General features: G+C 38.8%; 4 protein-coding genes across 9 annotated transcripts in view; 3 read left to right on the top strand and 1 right to left on the bottom strand.

The window, feature by feature from the left end:
- The first annotated feature begins 854 nt into the window (after window positions 1–854).
- On the top strand, window positions 855–4,909 carry LOC132198740 (uncharacterized). Of its 5 annotated transcripts, none has more exons than XM_059622943.1 (7): window positions 855–1,121; window positions 1,408–1,565; window positions 2,715–3,372; window positions 3,662–3,718; window positions 3,824–3,960; window positions 4,048–4,198; window positions 4,485–4,909. In XM_059622943.1, exons 2-6 carry the CDS (start codon window positions 1,438–1,440, stop codon window positions 4,193–4,195), a joined length of 1,128 nt encoding a protein of 375 aa, XP_059478926.1. In that variant the 5' UTR covers window positions 855–1,121; window positions 1,408–1,437; the 3' UTR covers window positions 4,196–4,198; window positions 4,485–4,909. The 5 variants fall into 5 exon arrangements, with proteins under 5 accessions (XP_059478926.1, XP_059478922.1, XP_059478924.1 ...); XM_059622939.1 differs by having other exon boundaries at window positions 3,662–3,760; XM_059622941.1 differs by having other exon boundaries at window positions 855–1,127; window positions 3,662–3,760.
- Window positions 4,910–5,886: 977 nt separating this feature from the next.
- Window positions 5,887–8,525, top strand: LOC132198738 (uncharacterized). The gene is made up of 6 exons (XM_059622936.1): window positions 5,887–6,026; window positions 6,132–6,692; window positions 6,755–6,841; window positions 7,052–7,142; window positions 7,375–8,072; window positions 8,172–8,525. The coding sequence occupies exons 2-6, from the start codon at window positions 6,159–6,161 to the stop codon at window positions 8,493–8,495; spliced, it is 1,734 nt and encodes a 577-aa protein (XP_059478919.1). The 5' UTR covers window positions 5,887–6,026; window positions 6,132–6,158; the 3' UTR covers window positions 8,496–8,525.
- Window positions 8,526–9,572: 1,047 nt separating this feature from the next.
- LOC132198735 (26S proteasome non-ATPase regulatory subunit 1) overlaps window positions 9,573–22,304 on the bottom strand; it is a 51,867-nt gene continuing 39,135 nt past the window's right edge. The window contains exons 11-17 of the mRNA XM_059622931.1: window positions 11,439–11,553; window positions 11,270–11,386; window positions 11,116–11,218; window positions 10,482–10,651; window positions 10,242–10,421; window positions 9,934–10,080; window positions 9,573–9,874 (exon numbers count right to left, since the gene is read on the bottom strand). Coding sequence (XP_059478914.1) covers window positions 9,677–9,874; window positions 9,934–10,080; window positions 10,242–10,421; window positions 10,482–10,651; window positions 11,116–11,218; window positions 11,270–11,386; window positions 11,439–11,553 — 1,030 coding nt within the window. The 3' untranslated portion in view covers window positions 9,573–9,676. The remainder of the gene's footprint in view (window positions 9,875–9,933; window positions 10,081–10,241; window positions 10,422–10,481; window positions 10,652–11,115; window positions 11,219–11,269; window positions 11,387–11,438; window positions 11,554–22,304) is intronic.
- Window positions 13,335–21,510, top strand: LOC132198811 (D(2) dopamine receptor). Of its 2 annotated transcripts, none has more exons than XM_059623049.1 (6): window positions 13,335–13,519; window positions 14,059–14,276; window positions 17,802–17,971; window positions 18,838–19,235; window positions 19,909–20,175; window positions 20,677–21,510. In XM_059623049.1, exons 1-6 carry the CDS (start codon window positions 13,380–13,382, stop codon window positions 20,807–20,809), a joined length of 1,326 nt encoding a protein of 441 aa, XP_059479032.1. In that variant the 5' UTR covers window positions 13,335–13,379; the 3' UTR covers window positions 20,810–21,510. The 2 variants fall into 2 exon arrangements, with proteins under 2 accessions (XP_059479032.1, XP_059479030.1); XM_059623047.1 differs by having other exon boundaries at window positions 20,665–21,510.

Here is a 22,304-nt window from a genome sequence, read left to right as displayed (position 1 = left end):
AGAATAAAATAAACAGATTGATTTTTTTTATTCAATTCATGTATTTTTGTTTACTTTTTTTTGCGTGTTGCTATTATAATCATCGTGGTGTACGTGTGAGCAAAAACATTGAAAAATTGAAACAGGCGATAAAAAAGAAGGACGATGGCGCGACGGGTTAGAAAAAACGGTAAAATTTAAATATATTGTTTCTCGCATATGGCTGATGAAAATTTTTTTAAGTCGATTTCACTTGACCTCCTGAAAAGGCGTAGATTCAGAAGTCCCTTCTCCCCTTGGCGTTCACTCATGTGGAAGCGCTGTGATCGCCGAATGGGATTCCAAAATCTCCTGTTCTTACGCCGCGTGATAGAGAAGCACACGACACGCCCTTCTCTTGAACCCAGAATTGTGCTGAATGATCTGAAATAATCAGTGAAAATTTATGAATCATACGGAATCATAGATCTGAATTGAATGACATTACATAGAAAGATACCCTCAGACTCTCAATCGTTTTTGAGCCAAGTTTAAAAGGATTTAATAACTTTGTGTTGCTGAAAAAAGCGTTTTCTCATTCCCATTCGGTACATTCAGAAGTTCCGAAGTCCCTTTTCCCCCCTGGCGTTCACAATTCACACGTGTGGCGGCGCTGCGATTTATTATTATACTCCATTGCAGCCAGAGGGCGTCATGCGTCATAGCCGTCATAATTATTATAAGGAGAGAAAAGTGACAGTAAGGAGAGTAAAATGGGATAGGAGAGGCGAAGAGGAGGTGGCTTATGGCCCAGCTCAATGTTAAAAGATAGGACTGGGCCCAAGGTCACCCAGACAGTCCCGCCCCTTCGCCCCTCCTAACTATTTTACTCTCATTAAGTGACAGTCTTCTTGGTGACAGTGACAGCTAAGAAGGCCATTTTTCTTGTCTGAGAGTTTTCATTGAAGTTAATTTACCTGCTGATCGGCCGCTGTTTGGACTTGGTCTGGACGATTGGACTGCGTTGTCGGACCCTCGGACGCCGGCGGAAGCATAAAGCAGTAAGCACACTGACAACGAAAGAGCAAAATAGAGCCACCACCGCCATTCACACGCAGCACGTGTGTGTCATCTGGCCCCATTATTCATTTCATTACCAAACGGTGAGGGTGAGGGCTTTTTTAATGATTTTATTTGTGAACTTCGATTTCAGCATTCAATAAAAGGAATATTTTTAAGTTTTTCTTTTAACAAAGCTTAATAATGGAATAGGTTCTGTGGCCGGAATGTGGGTGAATGGACGTGTAGAGCAAGATAGGAATGCTGACCTTCCATTCACCTTGGCCGATAAACGAGCGGCTGTGTTCTGTTTCCAGGCATTACAATCTTTTCGCATTATTTTTCTTATTATGTATGATTGTTGAATGTTGTGTGTTTATTATGTTCCAGGCTTTTGGTCTCATTGTCTCATTACCTATAATGGAAGAACAAGCGGACTCGGGAGCACCGACTCTGTCGACTCCTTGCCAGCGGACAATGATGGACAAGGACAAAGCTACCGATAAATTTCCAGACCTCCCGGGCACGCCGCCTGCCCTCCATAATGGGTACATAATTTTATTTAATCTCTGAATTTAGCTAGCTAATTATGAAAGATGTTTATTTTTTGTCAACACGTATTGTGTGAAACATTGTGTATTTATTTTTGCTTCATTCAAGGATGTGAAACTTCGGGAAACCCTTAGTTGTAGAAAAAATTTTGACCGAAATTTTTTTCGGCATTTATCCGAAATCCATTTATGTATCAGAAATTAATTTATCAGAAAACGCTTTTGCTTGCGCACAGGTGTTTTAGTCTTGGTTTATGTTTAAGTCTTGGTTTATGTGAAGTGGACTAAAATCTAAACTTATTGATAGCAAAAATGTTATTATTTCTTGATTCTGATTTTGTGAGCAGAACAGCCTTCATAAGATGTGAAAATAAAAATTTATTTTATTTAACATTAGATTCACATAAATGCATTAATTTAAAACAAAGCAAACTATCTGAACTAGCTTTTGTGGCAGATATGGCACTAAATTCATAGAATTTGCAACTAAATTCATTGACAATGTGATTAAATTTGAATTCAAATATATTTTTTTATCATACAGGCATACAGTTTTTTTTTAAACTAAAAAATGGTTTTTTCCTTCAATGAAAAAATTAATAAATAAAAACACTATAAAATCTTAAGAGTAAAAATAATACTATACAACAATTTAATATTTGCAAAAAAATTTAAAATTGTTTACAAATCTTTTAACAGTCCAAAAAATTTAGAATTTCTAAAACAGTTTTTAAATATTGTTGGCGGAGTATGTGTTGCTATTGACCCTTCGGTGTGCACTCACATTTAAAATCGACAATAAAAAAGCGTCTTTTGTTTCAGGATTCCATTAAAGAAATCGTAGTGTCTGATAATTCTCTTCCAAGAGATACTAGATGATAGAAAAATAATTTAAAAAATTTTGGACTGTTGCATTTCTTACTTTTGAATTTTTGACATTTGAAAAACAGGTTTTCTGATGAATAATTTTCTGACACTTTATTTTCTGACAAATGCAAAATGCTGTTTTCTGAAAAAAAAATTCGGACAAATAACGGCGACTCGAAACTTCTCAGTATAAAAATTTGTAAATTATTTTCTTCAGGATAATCACACACTAAAATATTGTACTTTTTTCTGTTTTGAGAATTTTTGGTATGGTTGCAGGACTTCAATGTTAGACTACCTACTGCAAACCCCACCGGCCGCGGAGGACCCTTCAGACAACATCGAGATGAAACTTTTTGCAGAGTATGTAAAAAATATTGACGAGCTGCAGCGTCTCCACCTTCAAAAGGTCATCAAGGACAAGGACAAGCAAAATTCGGACATGACCCAAGCTGACCTCAGCATTAAAATGCTTGAGCCCAGCGCGCCAACCCTGGAAGAAGTCGAGGAAGACTTTAAGGACGAGGAGACAATTCCCAAGAGCTTCGTTCCTGATTTAGGAGTTGGGCCATCTTTTTCTGCGCCAAGTTGCTCACACCAAAACCCAAGAGTTGCAGCTGAAGACAAACAGCAGAAAGATGTCCTAAAGGCTACTGAGAAGATTGCTCCGGACAAAACAGAGCCGAATGGAGACGATTCTGTTACAAATTTGAGGTGTTTCCTGGGGAAGGAAGAAATTTTAAAATTGGAACTACAGCAAAAAGGCGTGACAATCAAAATAGGCAAGGTCACAATTGCTGTAGCAAATAGCACTGATTCCCAGAATGAGAAGAAGACTGAATATGAGGCTGAGGAGACCCCCAAGCACACAAATCAAGTAGATATTGAAAAAATTGGTCGAGGAAGAGCTGCCAATCCTTCAGAAGCCATAGAGCAGGTACGACTATTTTTTGTGCTCCTCAATAGGCCATTTATTGAAACAAAACAGCTTTTTTGGGGGCTGAACTATTGGCGAATTTTAAAAAAGCTATTCGGCCAAAGTCGTTCGGACAATGTTCTCTTCTGGCCATTCGGTCCAAATAGCACTATTTCCCTCAGAATTTTTTTTACAGGAAAAGGAATGGCCTTAACAAAGCGTTTGTAAAGATTATGGCTCTCATATAAATAATTTAAATTTTAAAATTCACGCTTACATTTTCTACATCATACACACAATCAATTTGCAGAACAAAAATAATGAAGCACAAAAGGATGCACGTGGCGTCGCGCCAGACAGAGTTGAGGTACCACAAGTACCAGCTCAACCTGCTGAAGAAGGCTCGAATGTAAATTTTTTATTTGTTGTTATCACTTTGAAATGCATGTTGATTATTTTATCACTATTTTAGAGAGTGATTTGCTACATTTGTTATAAGCCTATGACCAGGAGGAACTTTGGGAAGCACATGCGAAACATGCATGATATGACTGGCCCCTATCATATATGCTTGCTACATTCTGTGTGCTTCAAAACCTTCGCTGATTTGTAAGTACCACTTATATAGTTAAATTAGAAATTTAAAAAAAATAGCTTTGATGATTGTTAATAAATCATTTTTCAATCCCCCTCCAGGGATCAACTGAAGGAGCATATGAAGGATGACCAGTATGACCACACTACAAGTGCCAGTTACAATCCCTCGGCCTTAACCCATTGCAGTCTGTGCGGAATGCGGCCTCAAATGGCAGATGCTGCTCTGCATACGTTGTCTCGTCATTAAATGGTAAGTGAATAAATTTTAATTACTCCTGAACCAACATTAGACTGATAAGTATGAGCCCAAGATACTAAATACAATTAGTCTGTCTTTCAGCTAAACCAGAGCTTCCTTGCTACTTGCTGAGCTCACATTGTTGGGTATTTTTTACTTGATTTGTGTCTCTTGTAAATAGTAAACAGGATGAATATGAATGACTAGCTTTTGTTCCACCAAGATTCTAGTGTTGGTTCAGTGTTCTAAGATAATTCTGTGATGTGATATTCTTTTAATATAATTTCAATGTTTCCAGAAGTCACAATAAAAACAATTCTAAGTTTTATAAAAATTAAACAAAAAATTAAAAAAAAAATAATAAAAAAATAAAAAATAAAATAATAAAAAAATTAAAAAAAATTTAAAAAAAAAATGCAAACTTAAAAAAACTTAAAAACTATAAAATTAAAAAAAAAACGCCTTACACTGAATAATTATAAAAAAATTGATAGAAATGAAAAAGACTGATATTTTTACCTAAGAACATCGTGATTTTAACAAAAATAAGTGACGAAAAAATACGCTGAACGCCAGCAACTGAAAGCCTGGGTCGGAGTGTGCGTGTCTCGACGTGGTGACAGTGAATGTTGCCAACGGGGTCACCATGAACGTCATCACTCGGGACTTTTGGCACGGCCTTCAGCTGCGACTACAAACCTATCCTGTGTGAGGACAATATAGGTTCGTATTTCCACTCAACTTTTTGGCTAATACATTTTATGATTTTTTTTTCAATTTTGATTGATAACGTTAAGTTAACAAACCTTTTGAGTTATTAATTGTTCATAAAATGCCCCTTTATCAACTATATCAACGTATTTTCAAGAAAACTTTTGCACATCTTAAAATTAATCAAATAGTATTTGTATGTCAATTCCAGAAAATAGAATTAAGCACGGTTTGCGCATTTATAGGGCAAATTGGAATTGTTGCCAAGCTTTCTGTTTGAGAACAATTTTTCTTACATTCTACCAGAATCAGAGCTCAAACAGCAATCAAATTATGAATGCTGACTGTTGTGATGAGCAAACCTTTAGGAAGAATTTCTTTTTCAATTTCAGTCAAAAAATATAATTGCGACAACAATATTTTTTTTTCAGAGAAAACGTTGCTCCAAACACTTTCGGCCCTAGATGAACAAGGAGCCTCTTCCAACATTGAGCTTTTGTCAGATGAGACTGAAGCTGCGACATCAGCACCGCCACCGAGTCCAGAAAAAGCCCAGCCAGAGCGAGAGTTGGTTGTGCAAGAGTTCAGCCTGGAGGAGTCTCACTTCTCAGGATGCAATCTGTCAGGACTAAACCTTAGCTTCGAGAGTGGCATCCCGGGACCTGCAGCTCCCGTTGAAACTAAAGAAGCTACTGGAACGAGCGATGGTTTGTATACTTTGGCCTTCATATCAGACCTGGCCAAGAAGCTGGACATAAAAGAGGAGCCAGTCACTCCTGCTAAGGTTGCTGAACCGGTTAGACCCATCTACAGTCCCATTTCTCCAGCTGATGGCGAGACCAGTCAGTACGAAGATGCTGAGATGGCCAAGGAACCTCTGGAGCACAGCACCATTGCCCTGTGGCACGATGCTGAATCTGAAAGGAAAGACCATCTGGACTTGGATAGGAGTGCTAAGAAGACAATTTCGGACGTTTCTCTCTTGAGTAATGAGACTGAGGTATTGGATACCACTACCGACAACAAGAATGACACTGCTGAGCTTTTGAATGATACTATTGAAGAAATGGAAAAGTTATTGAGCATGGACGTTGATTACTTTCAAAAACAGAATGAGCAAGATGATGTGGTGAGTATTGATTGATTGATTAAGATTAAAATAAAAATATAAACTTTTTAGTAACACTTGCCTTTAATTCAGATAGTTATTAAAATTATTTTTTAAATCTTAAAGGTTGAAATCTAGAAGGAAGCAGAAGACATGTCTGGAGAAAATTCAAGTTTCTTTGCTCCTCGTCAGCCAAAGTTGCCTATTCAGGAGATGCTGGAGGAGTATGCCATTCCTCGAAGTCCTGTGCTCTCTGTGCAGCCAAAGCCTGCTAATAAATTTTTCCCCACCCCAAATGCATTTAAAACTCCTCAAGCCGCAAAGGCCCCCACAACTGACAGGTGCAACAGTGCTGGATCCAACTCTAAGGTCGACCCTGCCCGCAAAGTGCACGTCAGCACTCCTTTCCGGGTGCCCAAAAGCAATGAGGCTAGGTCTGCCGACTTCAAGCTCAAACCTGGCTCTGACACCAAACCTAAGCTGCCTGCCAACTTCATGCCATACAAACTGCAGCAGCCTTTGTCTTCACGGCTGCCCAAACCGGTTCGAGCTTTCCAGAACATCACCAGCCCAGTCGGCCAATACATTCACGGACCTGTGGTTGCTCCCATGATTGCCAACGCTAAGCCTACGAGCAGCCCAAGGGTTGTCGGAAAACTTTTTAATGGTGGAACTCCCAACAAACTGGTATGCATAGGAAATAGGAAACAAAATGTAAACCTGAGTTTACTTAAAATTTGTACTTTTAGACTCCTGCTAAAGCCGAGCTGGAAAATTTGAACCCCAATTCTGCTCTGCCTTTTGTGAACTATGATTCCTCTTCATCGATCAAAGTGGTTAGTATTATAGGTTTTAATTAAGTGATTTACAGTCCATTCTAATTTAAAATTATCTCAAACGAAAATAAGTTCTAGCAAATCCAAATTTTGGAGAATAATTTTGAAATAAAGTTAATTAGTCTAATAATAAGTTTCATATCATTTCGTCAAGCATTGTATTCAACTTGAGCTATAAAGAACTAATAAAAATGATGTGGTATGTTTCAGGTGGAGCACAAAGAAGTGTCTCAGAAAGCCCTGCCAAACAAAATCAAGAAGCTTCCTCCTTCCCCTGGCTCTGTTCTACTGAAGCATACTGGTAGGAATTTTATTTCATACAATTATAGGGCAAATTTGAATTGTTGCCAAGCTTTCTGTTTGAGAACAATTTTTCTTACATTAATATCAGAACCAGAGCTCAAAGCTCAAAAAGCAATCAGACTATCAGATTATGAATGTTGACTGTTGTGATGAGCAAACCTTTAGGAAGAATTTTTTTTTTCAATTTCATTCAAAAAATATAATTGCGTCAACAATATTTTTTTTTTCAGAGAAAACATTGCTCCAAAAACTTTCGGCCCTAGATGAACAAGGAGCCTCTTCCAACATTGAGCTTTTGTCAGATGAGACTGAAGCTGCGACATCAGCACCGCCACCGAGTCCAGAAAAAGCCCAGCCAGAGCGAGAGTTGGTTGTGCAAGAGTTCAGCCTGGAGGAGTCTCACTTCTCAGGATGCAATCTGTCAGGACTAAACCTTAGCTTCGAGAGTGGCATCCCGGGACCTGCAGCTCCCGTTGAAACTAAAGAAGCTACTGGAACGAGCGATGGTTTGTATACTTTGGCCTTCATATCAGACCTGGCCAAGAAGCTGGACATAAAAGAGGAGCCAGTCACTCCTGCTAAGGTTGCTGAACCGGTTAGACCCATCTACAGTCCCATTTCTCCAGCTGATGGCGAGACCAGTCAGTACGAAGATGCTGAGATGGCCAAGGAACCTCTGGAGCACAGCACCATTGCCCTGTGGCACGATGCTGAATCTGAAAGGAAAGACCATCTGGACTTGGATAGGAGTGCTAAGAAGACAATTTCGGACGTTTCTCTCTTGAGTAATGAGACTGAGGTATTGGATACCACTACCGACGACAAGAATGACACTGCTGAGCTTTTGAATGATACTATTGAAGAAATGGAAAAGTTATTGAGCATGGACGTTGATTACTTTCAAAAACAGAATGAGCAAGACGATGTGGTGAGTATTGATTGATTGATTAAAATAAAAATATAAACTCTTTAGTAACACTTGCCTTTCATTAAGGTAGCTATTAAAATTATTTTTTAAATGTTAAAGGTTGAAATCCAGAAGGAAGCAGAAGACATGTCTGGAGAAAATTCAAGTTTTTTTGCTCCTCGTCAGCCAAAGTTGCCTATCCAGGAGATGCTGGAGGAGTATGCCATTCTTCGAAGTCCTGTGCTCTCTGTGCAGCCAAAGCCTGCTAAGAAATTTTTCCCCACGCCAAATGCATTTAAAACTCCTCAAGCCGCAAAGGCCCCCACAAATGACAGGTGCAACAGTGCTGGATCCAACTCAAAGGTCGACCCTGTCAGCACTCCTTTCTGGGTGCCCAAAAGCAACGACGAATGGCATAATTTTAAAATTAGCACAAGTATTTAAGAATAATTATTTTTTTAGTCAAAATTTAGTTATTTAATTTTCAAATCAATTTGGGAAAACCTTTATATAAAATTTTAAATGCATACAACTGTGATTAATGAATTTATTTGAACTATTTAAGCACAAATGTTCCACTGCAGTCACAGTTTGATAAAGGTCAAGGAAGCGAAAAACGAGATAGTGGAATTGAGAGAGTGGTTCTGGTAAACAGGCGCTCAGCCGTCTTTGCCAGCTGTGGCATTGGACTAAATGGTAAATGCCAGAGAGAAAATGGAACGCTTGGCCCTTCAGGCCACCAAGAATTTCATTTTGCTTAAGGCTAGCCGTCAGCTGCGGAGCAAATAGACCAGCCGCTTCTGCTGACATACATGAATAGCCACTCCAGCCACCGCTGAGACCTTTAATAGTCAATATGAACGGGTTAAACAGGTTTAGAATTCATAATGTATAATTGCAATATTAATGATTATTAAAATTTTTTGTAGAAAACTAAACTTACAATACAATCAATATGAAACCTCACAAATTTGGATTAGTTTCTGTCTTTCCCCTTGTAAATAAATTAGATTAGACGATATTTTTATTAATTTGAGAAGAATTTCTGTCATCAAGAAGTACAAGAATACCTTCAGAACAAATTAATGTTGCTTGCAGGGGTGAAGCAATAAAAATGCTACACATGTTTATGTTGAAAAAACTAGTGTGACGCTGTTGTTCACTTTTGTTGTTTCATATAATTGAGGAAGAACTAACAAGCACACAGCACTACCAAAAATGTGCTTTAATATACTTTCTCGTCACCCAGGTCTCAGGTTGTCTTAATTTTTCTCAAATCAAAATTAACAAAATTCTTAACAAAGGTATAAAATTTAGGGAGAGTGGGATCAGTTTTCCTGAAAGACGGACAGCTGCAACCGGAAAAGCTGGTCAAGGCTTGCGCCAAGTCTTGCATACCTGTCATCCTAAACCGTGACAAAGGTTATGACCATAGCTACTTTTAAATCTCCACCTTTATCAATGACTGCAATTCACATCAAGCTAAATTTTTGTTTGAATAGAAAAAAAAAACCGTTTATTTTTGTAGGGCAGATTTTAATTTTTCAATTAGCATTTCTTTTTATTAAGCAAAACAAATCTTTGTAAATACTGTAACTGAAGCAGTCATTTAAAAATGACAGCGTTTAATCTTCAATGTACTCGAACGGCTCGGGAGGCTCCGGCTCATTGTCTTCCTCGATTTTGGGGCCAAAGGCTGCAACAGGTTCGACCAACTCCTCCGGAGAACCGGGCTGAGATTGGCGGACCATGATGATTCCTCCAATGCTCAAGTCCTTCATCGGGTTGTAGTTGGACCCTTCGGTCATTTGCAGGACTTTGAGCTGAAAACAAACGGACTTTATAAAATATTTGAAAGGAAAAAATAAAATTCTTGTCCAACCTGTTGGCGCATGCAGCGAGCCGGGTTCTGCAGAATCTCAAAGTTGAGCTCGTCCTTCTTTTCAGCATCCTTTTTCTCCTCCTCCTTCTTCTCCTTGGCCTCCTTTTCCTTCTTCTTTGCCTCCTTCTCCTTGATATCCTCCTCATCCTAAACAGGTTTATTTAAAAATTATTTATCTCAATAAAAGGTCAAGTTTATTAAAAAATAATTAATTTCAATTTAGTATAATTTTATGCCACAAATTGTAGCACTAAGTTTTGTTACAATTTAAAACAGAAAACAAGCAGCATCAAAAATTGATTCATTACCACTTCCATCTTGGTCTCCTGAGTGGAAGATGCGCCGTGGCGATTGCGACGAGAACGGGCAGCAAAGCTCAGGGCGGCGGTAGCAACCTTCTCCCTTTCCTCTCGCTTCTTCTCTTCCAGGGGAGGAGGGTATGCGTAGGTGGCTGGTTTGGCATTCGAGCGGAACTGCAGCTTGGGCATCTGAAAGTGATGAAAAAATTTAGATTTTCTTCTATTGCTTTAAAAAGTCCAATTCTCCACCTTCAGCTGGCCATTCAGGGCGACCAGGCAGGTTGGGGTGAACGCAAGAGAGAGGCAGTGAGCCAGAGGGAACCAGTACCAGTACTGGGTGAACACCAAGACTCCCACAACGGCCAACATGTTGGTATGTCCAGTGCGTGATTGGAGTGTGACAGTCACGTTGCGGCCACCTTAAAAAAAAAATTTGAAAGTTTCGATTCATTTGAATAAAATAATAGTTTTGCTCTTCAGGCATGCTTATTGAATAAATTAAAAATCTTATCAATTGATTAAAAATCAATCACTTCAGTCAAAAATGCTAAAATTATTGAACCAGACTAAGCCATCTTAATATAAAATAAAATTTATTTCTTATCCATTGATTGCTGTTTTTTTTTTTTGAAATTTAAAATAAGTGCAACTCTATAAAATTAATAACAATTTCAGGCTGCACAACAAACATTTAATTATGAAACTGCTTGAAAATTTAGGAATTTATTTTTTAATTTATTCCAACAAAAAGTGTAAAAAATTATTGTTGATATTAAAAATATAATAAAATTATTGGAAAATTGGTTAATACAATTTTAATAAATAAACAATTAATGAATAAATTGAATTATCACAATGCAACTAAGAAAAATAAATAAATTACCGGCATCAATGATTCCCTGGGCCAGGATGGCTCCAAACTTGGACATAACATCTTCATGCTTGTCCACAATAACCTTTGCATACAGAGCACGGAAGTCCTTGACCTAAAGAAATTGCATTAAAAATTGAATTCAAAATTTAAAGAAGTTCCATACCTTAGGGCAAGTGATCTCAGTTTGCTGAACCAAAATCATGGCCGAAGCAATCAAGGCGCCCTGGCGGACGAAGTTGACCGGATCGTTGGTCATTGGTTCAAGAAGGGCGATCGCTTCCTACAAATTTATTTTGTCATTATCATTTTCAAATCACTTTTTCTGCTCAAACCTTGAGTCCAGTTCCAGCACAGGCAATGCCCAAAGCCATGGCAGCTCCGTAGCGGACGTGGGGATTGTAGGACTCGGCCAAGAGAGACACAACGCTGGGACACTGCTCTGGAGTTCTGCAATCAAAATAATAATTTGATGAAAATAAAGAATTTCATTTTGAATATATGCGTCTAAAAATTTGAAACCATCTTAAAATTAAATTATTCATCGTGTCTGGAATGTGCAGATACAATGAAACAGGCGATAAAAAAAGAGAGGAGGTTAAAAAAAAATAAAGGAAAACTTAATTTTATTGTTTCTTGCATGGAAAAATGATAGGTTATCGCCAAATATGGTATTCTTTTTAGTATCTTTGGCCCCTTTCAAGATTCCAGACCGCGTAAAAATTAAACTACCCAACCAATAAAAAAAAAAAATGAGGCAAGGAAAAAATTCAATTGTTTCTCACAATACATGGAAAATTTGGCAAAATGATTCGAATTCGCCAAAATAGATATTTTTTCGGTATCATTGGCCCCTTTCAAGTTTCCAGGCACAAACTGAAGAATGATAAATAAATATTCGCCCCTGGCATATAGGCAATAACATTTTGGAGCAGACACGCTCGTCGAGAGAGTTGCATAACTTGACCTTTGCCAGTGATGGCCGCTTTGGGTTTATGCACGGTTTATAGGGCAATCGTTGGGCTGGGACATATTGATATATTTCAGAATAAAATCTCTTGTGAAAGGTTTATTAATATAGCCTCCATCACCAATTTTCCAATGGGAGATTAACGAATAATTTATAATGATTCAATCAAAACTTAAGTTTATGTCAGGATTAGATTAGAGAATAAGAAAATCATGCAAGAGAGCTTAATATATGTCTTCAAGTTACAATTAAAAAACCTTTTACATAATAAGTGGTGCTGTTTTTTCCAAATAAATTGTTTTCAATAATTGAATGTAAACGATGTGATGTAACAAATTGGGACGAATAAAAAGCAATAAATTAATTTTTTGACCAAAAAGTAACGGAAAAAAGTTCAGTTCCTATAAGACCAAAGAAGCTGGGAATATCCGGGAATATCAACAAGACAAGATTGCTAAAAACTTGAAAGTCATTAAAAGACTGTTGTTAATTTGTTAGTGTGAGTGGGTGATTTTTGTAAATTTTAGTGTAGAGTTGTGTCGTGTTTGCGTTGTTAAGTGTATTCCAGTTTCTGTTTTAAATTTTAAAAGAATCCACGTTAAAATTCTTTTGAAAACATTCAAAGACCTTTCATAAATTGCACGAGGGAAAAACATTAGTTTTTTTTTTCAATTTGATTAATGCCATTTTTGCCTCATACTTGGAGCCGTTTGCTTGTTATATTACGAAATACAAATTCAAACGAGGAGATGATAACGTTTCCAACTTCAAGTCGGAATTGTAAATTTATAGAAAATAAGTTTAGTTTTTGATGAATTGCTAAAGTAGCAGTAAAAATACAAAATGTTGCAAAAAATCGAAAGCGGATGCTGCGGCTGGAGAGATTGTCAAAGTGGTAAAGTAGCGGTACTTTTTGCGATCATTGCACGCACGCAGCGTGTTATTACTAGGGCAGGCGGGCAACAAAGGCAAGATCGCCGAGCAGCGTATTTTCGGCGCGCCGAGTGCCAATAAAGGCGCAGAGATTTCGCAAGATGGTGAGTGTGCAAACACACGAGATGCCCTCTCGCAGGTGGCAGGCGGGCTGGCAGCATTATTTTATCAATCGCGGTGCCCTCGGGCCCGTCCGCGTCCAGCCAAGCGTCCGTCGGACGCAAAAAACGGCTGCGCGCGACCATCGGCGTGAGAAAGAAAGAAAGATGGGAAAAGCAGCTAGGAGAGGCGCGCGTGCGCCTCTGGTCGGACGCACGAGATGCGAGGACCGGCTGCAGGTGGAGGAAGGAAGGTGACAGTCGGAGGAGATGCCATGGAGGGCCTGAACGCCTCCGCCGAGTGTCCGTGCGAGCGGCCCTTCTGCCCGCCGCAGCACCTCCACTGCAGACACCTGCTGCACCTCTGCACGGCGGCCTTCAACTGCCCCAACGACACGCAGCACGTCCTCGCCAGGTACCCCACCTTGTTATTTTGTTTTCGCCAAAAACAAAGGCGGAATCATTATTGTTTATTTGACGAGAAGAATGAGCGTGATTGAATGAGACGGAGGAATTTGCGTTTGTTCCGAATCCGGACTTCAATTTTTATTTTTAATAATTTTTAACTTCAATATTTGCTATGAAGGACGTTTGAATTCAAGAACAATTATTTTTGAAGTCTGATTGTGAAATTAAAAACTTGATAATTAGATAAAAAAAGAGAACTGTAAGCAAAGAATTTAATAAAATCCCAAAAATTAATAGAAAAATTAGTTAGCTTCTGATCAAAAACCAATTTATTTCAATTTTTTCTGTAATTTTTTTATTCATTGAAATTTTTACTCTTTTCTGTAGAAATAACCAGAGAAAAATTCCATCGGCAAAAATTACCTCTGAAATTTAGGTGATAATCTTTTGAAAATTCACTAATACTTTTTAATAGTTAATAAGATTTTTTTCACTATTATTTGAAAGAATTAAATGTTAACATTGAATTGAATTTCTCTTCGGCAGCCCTACCGTGGCCGCCGATAGACCCAACTGGTACTTTCTGGCGTTCGCGGTGACCCTGATGGCGACCGGGGCTGTGGGCAATGTGCTGGTGTGTCTGGCCGTGTGTCTCGACAGAGCGCTGCAGAATTCGACCAACTACTTTCTGCTGTCGCTGGCCGTCGCCGACCTGATCGTCTCCCTGTGCGTGATGCCCCTCGGAGCCATTCCCGGATTCTTAGGTTTGGAAAATAATAAAAAAAAAAAAATAAGCAGCCGGACCTGCCGTCTCGTCCGGTCGAGCAACGGCGCAATTATCAAATCATCGACAAGGATCTTGCGTTCATTCATCGATCCCGTGCCTTTTTTTTTGCCGCTTCGCCATATGTTTGCGGCCGGTTAATTGGCGTGTGCATGTGCGAGATCCGCGATTGATTAATTCGTACGCACGTGTTGTGCAGAATCTCCATTCAAAATTTTAAGAAAAAGAAGAAAACTATAATTTAATTAAACGCGGATTATATTAATTTGTGCATAATTTTCTTACATATTTGATTAAATTTTTCAATTTACTTTTGTCAAAATGTTTTGAGAGTAAAATTTCTTTGATAGCTTTTGTAGAGAATAATAACTCTCGAATGAGTGAATAAAATATCAGCCCACGGCAGTCTCAGCTTGCGGAAGACAAAAATAAATTCTGTTTGAGTATGCATTCCGAAAAAGCTAAAATAATATATATGTTCGCGGCTAGTCATATAGCGGGCGCGATAGGATGACTGTTTATAAAATTTGCGGCCGAAATTGAGTGAAGAAAGCTGTGCTTATGATGGACGGTTAAATATTTGAGCTGGCGCGGTTTATAGCACCGCGCTCTATTCACACCCGAATTTATTGTGCACAAATTCCACTAAAACAATGTTTGTTCAACGGCAAAGCATTATTTGTGAGCTTTGCCAACAAATTAATTGCTGCTGGTCGAAAATTGGTTCGAAACTCGCGCGGCGAAAAGCGGTAAACAATAATTACAAGATAATCCTTTGGTTTGACAGGCGCGAATCCGCGAGTCAGCGCGTGCAGATGTATGCACAAGAGTGTGTGTGCGTTTTATTATCACTCGGCGCGATGGCCGCTCGCGAATCATCGCATTTAATTGAGCGTGGCCGAATCTCTTTTTCAACCAACAAATTCCCTTTTAATGACATGAATGAAGAAAGAGCCAAATCCGCAACGTATTCTTTTTTTCAGGAAAAAGTTGCATCAAAGATGTTCCAAAAATAACACGAACGATAATGATCGGCTCTTAGGAAGCTGCATAAACACCATTCATCATGACAATCAAAATGCAAATGAGTTATCTCAGATAAAATTAAAAAAATTATTCAAAGTCAATTATATGGTGTTAAAAATAGATAATTTGAGCTGATTTATATAGATTTGCGCCATTTAATGTGAGGTTAATAATCTAAATTTACCTAAATTTCCAAAATTTAATTTTTATTTCGTATTCAAGCAATTTTTTATTAATTGAAAGTTGAAGAGCTGTTAAAAGATTAACATTTCTAGAATTCACAAATGAATTAAGAATCTGAATTATATTTTTTATACATTTTTAAGTTATCTGCCTGAAAATTAAGAAAAACAAACTATACAAAGCTGGATTGAATCTTAAATCATATTAAAATTTTCTAATTTGTTAAGTAGAAAAAAACATACAACCTGAAAAATTTAATTTTTATGAAATTTTCATAAATATATCTGCAGTAAATTTGGACTTTTTATTATGCCTATAATTACTGGATCACGAATTGTCCAATTGGAATTGTTTCATAAGTTGCACGTGTGCATTCAGAGGCAGGCAGGCGCCTCTTTGGCTGCATTTCACGCCGCTGTGACTGCCCCAAAAGGTCACGAGGGGGTATCACTTTCGGACCGGTCGCTCCCCGCGCGTTCACGCTGCTCGCGTCGCAAAACATCAAGAGACGGTTTTGCGCCACGCCGATTCACTCGTCGCCCCCGATTGCGGAGCGACATCAAAAAATATTTTTTTCATTTTTATGGATCGAGCGAATTGCATAAGTTCTATACCGCGGTCGCCACGTGGGCCTGGAGCGCCGCCAGAAATTCAATAGTAAATTTTTCTCGCGTTTTTTCCCTTAATTTCGTTTGGCCCGCAGCGAGCCAATTTGAGTCGGGCGAAATTGCGCCGCAACTCATTTTCTTGGCTTCCCGTCCACTTCAATTTTTCTCCACTCGCCGCGCCGAGCCCAAACGATTGTCTCCGGCGGGCACACATCGCATATCACCTTGCAACATTTTGTCCATTTCAACGCAAGAAATCTTGTGCAAACATTATAATATAAGACGGCACATCAGGTGCAATCTAATGATCTCCGTTGGATATATTATAATGTGTAAAATACAATTATTCCAAGAGAATAATACAAGATAAAGATGAATAAAAATTAGTTTCTTTAACACAAATTTATAATAATTAGATTAAATTAAAATTGAACTTGTTTTGTTATTTTGATTTGTTTTTAAATTCATTTAAGCCTAATTTCAATTTTAATTTTTTCTTCTCAATGGTGAAATGCATCGCAGATCGAAAATAGTCGTCTCTTTTGCACATCTCATTAGCAACAAAGGCCGCCTTGGCTCGCGGTCAAAACGAGCAAGCCTTTCGATTAATTAACCGCGAAAGACAATCGCCCCCGCGTCCAGCTGAGAAAATCTCACGAAAATAGATTTCTTTCCATAGTCACTGCGCATTCCACAGGGTCCGCGCGAATTCGAGCCGGAAGCATTGTTTTGTTTCGCACGCGGAGGAGATTTTCATGTGCAATAATTTTCCTTGTTTCCCCTCTGCCGGCGCTTTTATTTGGCTTTTCGCCCACCACTCTCTCTGTGTGTGGTGACTTGCATCTCTCGTCTCTCTCTCGGATGCCTCTGCATCATTAACAAAGCTCTTCAAGGTGTCAACAAAACGTGCGCGCCACAATTCTAAGGCTAATTTGACCTAACGACGCCTAATCGAGCCCCAATTTGCGTACCAATGAGAGAAAGGCCGATCTGATTGTTTGCAAATCGCGCCCCCGATGAAAAAAAAAGAACTGTACAAATTTATGCTGCGGTTTGTTTCTCCGAACGCTCTCATCACTTGAGCGAGAAAAACGTAATTATTTTCTCTGCGCACCGCCCGGCCGCAATTTCTTCGTTTCAGCGGCACATAAATTTCCCGGCTCTTTCCTAATTTATGTTGCGAGCCGAATTCTTATCGCGTCCGCAGTCACCCGCTCTCTCGCACAATGAATTATAAATCAATTAAGGAAGTAAGTTATTGAGTACAAAGTTCTTTGGAAAATAAACAAAGCCGGCAACTTGGCGACAAACTTGGCAATGAAATTTTCATTCTCTGTGAAAGTTACTTAAAATGCCACGCCAACTGAACGGAAATGTGTAAAAGAAAAAAATAAAAAAATAAAACCAGCGATATCCGGAATTGACTAAATTAAAAAAAAAAATCATTAAAATATTTTTTCCGGAACAGGATCATAATAAACTTCAAAGCTTGCGTGGCGAAAATGTGAGATGAAATTTCAGCGTGTCATAAAAGCGAATTCTAGGCCGGGCTATTGGGGGACGGCGAGAGGTGCGGGCACGGCCCATGTGTTTATTGAGAGGTGGCCTCTGCAGAGTGTCACCCGGTGGTCTGCGACTTTTCTTTTTCTTGTCATCGTGGTGCTAAATTTAAATGCGATTTTTCACAGGGTACTGGCCGCTGGGGGTGGCGTGGTGCAGCGTCTATGTGACGAGCGACGTCCTCGCCTGTTCGGCCTCCATCCTGCACATGTGCGTCATCAGTCTGGGCCGCTACCTCGGGATTCGCAGCCCTCTCAGGGCCAGACACCGAAAGTCCAAGCGCTACCTTGCCAAAAAGGTGAGTTCAATCGCAGGTCGGCAACAATAATGCTCGAGATTTCACAACAATTACGCTGGAGCTAAAAACGGACCCAATTACACCGGTGTAGCGGTAGATTTATGGTCGAGTCACTTTCAGACCTTGGCGCAGATGAAAGCAGCTCGAATGATATCATTTCATAACGCACAACTAGCGTAGTATTTTTAGAAATGGCGTAAAAAAAATGAGTGATGCATGGTTGTGCTTTTTCATGCAGTGTTTGACAAGAGTTTTCGTTTTCAAAGTAAATAAATTTGATTTTCAAATTAATCATTTTCAAATTAATCATTTTGATAAAAATATTTTTCTCTCTCCTTTTTTTGAGGTTTTTTAAACAAATTGTTAACATTTGAATCAATTTGAATGATTTATCCTGAATTGTGCAGTGATTACCTTGTTAGACACCAAGAAGCATAATTAAATTACTTATATAGGTAGAAATTATTTGAAAATTTATTGGAAAAAATTATCCAAAGCAAGAATTAATAATAATTAGTGAGCCAATCTGCAAATTTAAATCACTGCCAAATTATAGTTGATTTAGTTTTAATTTTTATATTCATTAACACAATCTCTGATCAAATAAGTTAAATTTAAAGAAACACAAGGACATTTTTAATATCATTAAATTTGAAAAATTATTTATAATTATGCGGTTTTCATAAAATTTGATTATAATATAGAATAAATTTTTATATGTTTATATTTGTAATATTTTCTATCAAATATTTGGTTTATTATCATATTATATTTTTATATCTTGAAAAATTGCACAATATTGCAACCCGAAAGTATGACACATTAATTGTTTTGTAATGAATTGTGAAAATTTCTCATGTTTCCAGGTGGCGTGTGTGTGGCTGGTGGCCGCACTGATCTCGAGTTCGATCACCGTTCTGGGAGCGCAGGACGCGACCAACATCATGCCGGACGCGGGCACCTGCGCCATCAACAACAAGGCCTTCTCGCTGTTCGGCTCGATCGCCGCCTTCTACGCACCCATGGTCCTCATGGTGGGCAGTTACGCGGCCACGCTGCACCTGCTGAGGCGCAAGGCGCGCTTCGGGGCCGCCGCGCGAGCCCAGCGCCTGCTACAGCAGGGCCGGCTCCAGGGGCAGGCCCCCGGGACCCCCGCCGCCCCCAACGGTGGCCTCCGACACGCAGCCAGGCAGCAGACGGTCAATGGGGGCCGCGAAACCAGGAGTCTGAGGATTCGCACGCCCATTCTGCCCTCGCAATTAAGGTGTGTGCAAAATTTACAATTCATTTCCCGCCAAAACGTGTCCACAGCTCAATTTAGTAATTATAACTAGCTGATTTTAACAAAATGTGAATTAATTAATTATAAATTTAGGTGCAACAGGACTTGACCGAATTCAAAAAGTGTAAAATTTTTTTTGCTTGGCTTTTTTTGAAACAAGTTGCAAATGATTGCAAATTTAAATTATTTGTTTTTTTTAAACAGGTTGAAAATTGCAAGAATTAAAATATTTCAAAATGCTTTTTCAATTTTTTTTAAATTACCAATTAATTTTTTTACTCTCTTACTTGGCATAATATTGCATGTTTATTTATTATCGCTTATTACGACTTTTGTGAATTTTAGAAAAAGCAAACAGATCGATGACTAAATTTAAACATTTTCATGCATAATTGTTGCAAAGTTAATAAACAATTTAAAGAATTTCCACTTTTAAAAACTTCAAAAGCATATTTTATATTTTTTTATCGTATTTTTATCGCATATTATTTCGTTTTTACTTCAAATTAATTTGATTGCCTATGAATTTATAATTTTTTTTCTTAATTTTTGTTTTTTTGGAACGGTTAATTTTGAGCGGCTGTTTTATGTTTTTGTGTTGTGCATGTTGTGTGTTCTAAACGTGAAGGGGGTTTGACAGGAAATATTTTCGCAGACTGTCTGAGCACAAAGCGTCGACCGTGCTGGGTCTTGTGTTCGCCTCGTTCGTGCTCTGCTGGGCGCCATTTTTCGTCCTCAACGTGTTGGAGGCCGCGTGTCCGACGTGCGCCTCCCCGAGTCCGGCTCTGCCCACCTTTTGTCTTTGGCTCGGCTACTTCTCCTCGTGCATCAACCCAATCATCTACACCGTATTCAACAGGTCGTTCCGCGCCGCTCTCTTGCGTCTCCTGCGGTGCCGCGGCGCACCCCCGCCAGCAGCCAGGTATCACTTTCCATTTTTTTTTCTCTAAATTAATTTCGCACGTCGGATTCGCTTACACAAACGGAATCACCACAAAGCGTATAAGATGCTGCACTCTGCACCTATTTTTAACTTCGGTGTTCATTTCTGATTCCGACCGTACGAGAGCCGCTCCAGCAGAGGAGATCAAATTTTTGCATTCACCGCTAGAAATTCTCATTGTGAAATATTTTTCTCGTGCATGTAATCTTTACGAGAAGCGAATTATAAAAAAATGCTCAAATTAATTCATAAATAAAATGATTTTTGGATGAATTTTGTTGGATATTTTATGGTATTTAAATAAATAAGCAATTTCTTTCATAATATCTTCAACGTTTTCCTATAAATTTAAGCTTTAATAAAATTTCAGAAGAAATTTACTTTTAAAATATAGAATTTATAACCGATTTTGCAATTATAAAAATTAACTTTTAACTTTTGGATCAAAATGATGCTAACGTATTGCAGTTTTTCTTCCAGATTCCGTTCTGTGACCGAGTGCAGGACGATCGCGGGCGCCAGTTCCCTTTCTGGGCCGCCTTCAGGGGAAGTGCGGCTGCACCCGGTGCGGACGGCCTCCAGCTACCCTGCCACCTTCGACATTCTGCCCTGAAAGGCCCTTCTTTGCATTTGAGCTCTACAACGAATCAAACGACTCGGCTGGTTTCAAGAGACTCTCCTGACAGTGGACGGGAACCGTGTTTTTGCGGCAGATTCCAACCGAGCAAAAACGGCAGAGAGCTTTTTGTTTGTAAATCACACGAAAGTAGTGCGTTTTCGAAACCGCGGACTTGCAGCAAATGTGTGTCATGTTAATTTATTATTTTTTCTCTCTCTCGATTAAATGCGGTTCGAATCGCCAAGATAAACCGACGGCGAGTTGGCACGCGAAAGTAATAAACCACTTGTCGTAGTAAACCTTGTCGGCAACGACATCTGGCTTCAACTCGCTGGTTGCGCAGGTACCCGCCAGAGGACTTTTCCAGCCTGGGAAAGCCAAGACACGGTGGGAGAAAGAAAAGCCCAACTTGAATTTATACATATAACGCTTGCGTGTTTGCTTGTTAATCTTGTAATTCTCCGTGTGAAAATGGACATAAGTGTTAGTTGTGCTGTTAAGGAGATTTGTTGTCTTCCTGAACATAAGCGTGTACATAAAATATTATTTGCGAGCTTCCAAGTCCACTCTTACAATTAAATTAGAATTTCTCCGTTCAAGTTTTAAAAAAAGCGCAACTAAAAATTGTTATACTTGATTCCAGAAAGTTAAGTGCATTTACTTCATGAACTGATCCTTTCAATAAAATAAATAATTATGAGAATAATAAAATTGTGTTAATTGTTTAAATATTACTTGATAATTTTTGAGTAAATGAATTTATGGAGCTCATAAAATGGTCAAGAAATCACTTTGAAATCGATATATTATTTTGAGAAAATGTTGAATCTGATGAAAATTGAGATAAAACTGAAAAAATATCCGCTCCTTAATAAAATGAATTGTTAAAAAATGAAATTATTATTTAAATTGTATATAATATATATATTTTAATTAAAAATATTAATTTCACTCATGAGCACATCAAAATCGATTGATTTCCATATTCGTCTGCAGAAATGTTAAAAAATCACTTGAATTTGAATTATTTGATTGATCTATTTACTCTTTTAATTCTTCCTCGACACGATTTTCCAACTTAAGTATCTGATCTTTAATTTTATTTGGTATTTGCCAACTTCAACTTGTTGCGACAGTCCAGGAATCGGCTCCTGTTCAAATGCTCCGGATTAATTAACACCTTGTGCAAACAAAGAGCGATGCAGGAAGGGCGACAACACCACTCGGTGGTGGTATTTGGTGTGCGCCCGCGGTCAGCACCTAATTCGAAATGTGGCACAATATCTGCAGCTCCAGCGGGTTTGCAATTTGGCCACGCTGCTCGCTCCTCACACCAACGCGATTTCCACCTGCTGCGGTTTTGGCCAATCCGAACGCGTCCGAATGCAATCAGCTAAAGGCAAAGGCCCCGTCAAAACAAACTGCAGAGAGACTGTCGGGCGAGTGGCGTCTGCTCGCGACTGATAAAAAGTTTGAGCTCTTTGTCCCG

The sequence above is a fragment of the Neocloeon triangulifer genome, unplaced genomic scaffold, assembly GCF_031216515.1.
Source record: "Neocloeon triangulifer isolate White Clay Creek 2 clone unplaced genomic scaffold, ASM3121651v1 ptg000013l, whole genome shotgun sequence".
Lineage (NCBI taxonomy): Eukaryota > Metazoa > Arthropoda > Insecta > Ephemeroptera > Baetidae > Neocloeon > Neocloeon triangulifer.
This window is presented reverse-complemented; position numbering and strand designations above follow the sequence as displayed.

Excerpts from the sequence above, each read along its gene's own strand:
- LOC132198740 (XM_059622939.1), top strand. The coding sequence starts at position 1,438 with ATGGAAGAACAAGCGGACTCGGGAGCACCGACTCTGTCGACTCCTTGC. Across the intron at positions 3,373-3,661 it reads CTTCAGAAGCCATAGAGCAG|AACAAAAATAATGAAGCACA; the intron begins GTACGACTATTT and ends ATCAATTTGCAG. Across the intron at positions 3,961-4,047 it reads TTCAAAACCTTCGCTGATTT|GGATCAACTGAAGGAGCATA; the intron begins GTAAGTACCACT and ends ATCCCCCTCCAG.
- LOC132198738 (XM_059622936.1), top strand. The coding sequence starts at position 6,159 with ATGTCTGGAGAAAATTCAAGTTTCTTTGCTCCTCGTCAGCCAAAGTTG. Across the intron at positions 6,842-7,051 it reads CCTCTTCATCGATCAAAGTG|GTGGAGCACAAAGAAGTGTC; the intron begins GTTAGTATTATA and ends GGTATGTTTCAG. Across the intron at positions 8,073-8,171 it reads AGAATGAGCAAGACGATGTG|GTTGAAATCCAGAAGGAAGC; the intron begins GTGAGTATTGAT and ends TAAATGTTAAAG.
- LOC132198811 (XM_059623047.1), top strand. The coding sequence starts at position 13,380 with ATGGAGGGCCTGAACGCCTCCGCCGAGTGTCCGTGCGAGCGGCCCTTC. Across the intron at positions 13,520-14,058 it reads ACGCAGCACGTCCTCGCCAG|CCCTACCGTGGCCGCCGATA; the intron begins GTACCCCACCTT and ends TCTCTTCGGCAG. Across the intron at positions 20,176-20,664 it reads GCACCCCCGCCAGCAGCCAG|TTTTTCTTCCAGATTCCGTT; the intron begins GTATCACTTTCC and ends AACGTATTGCAG.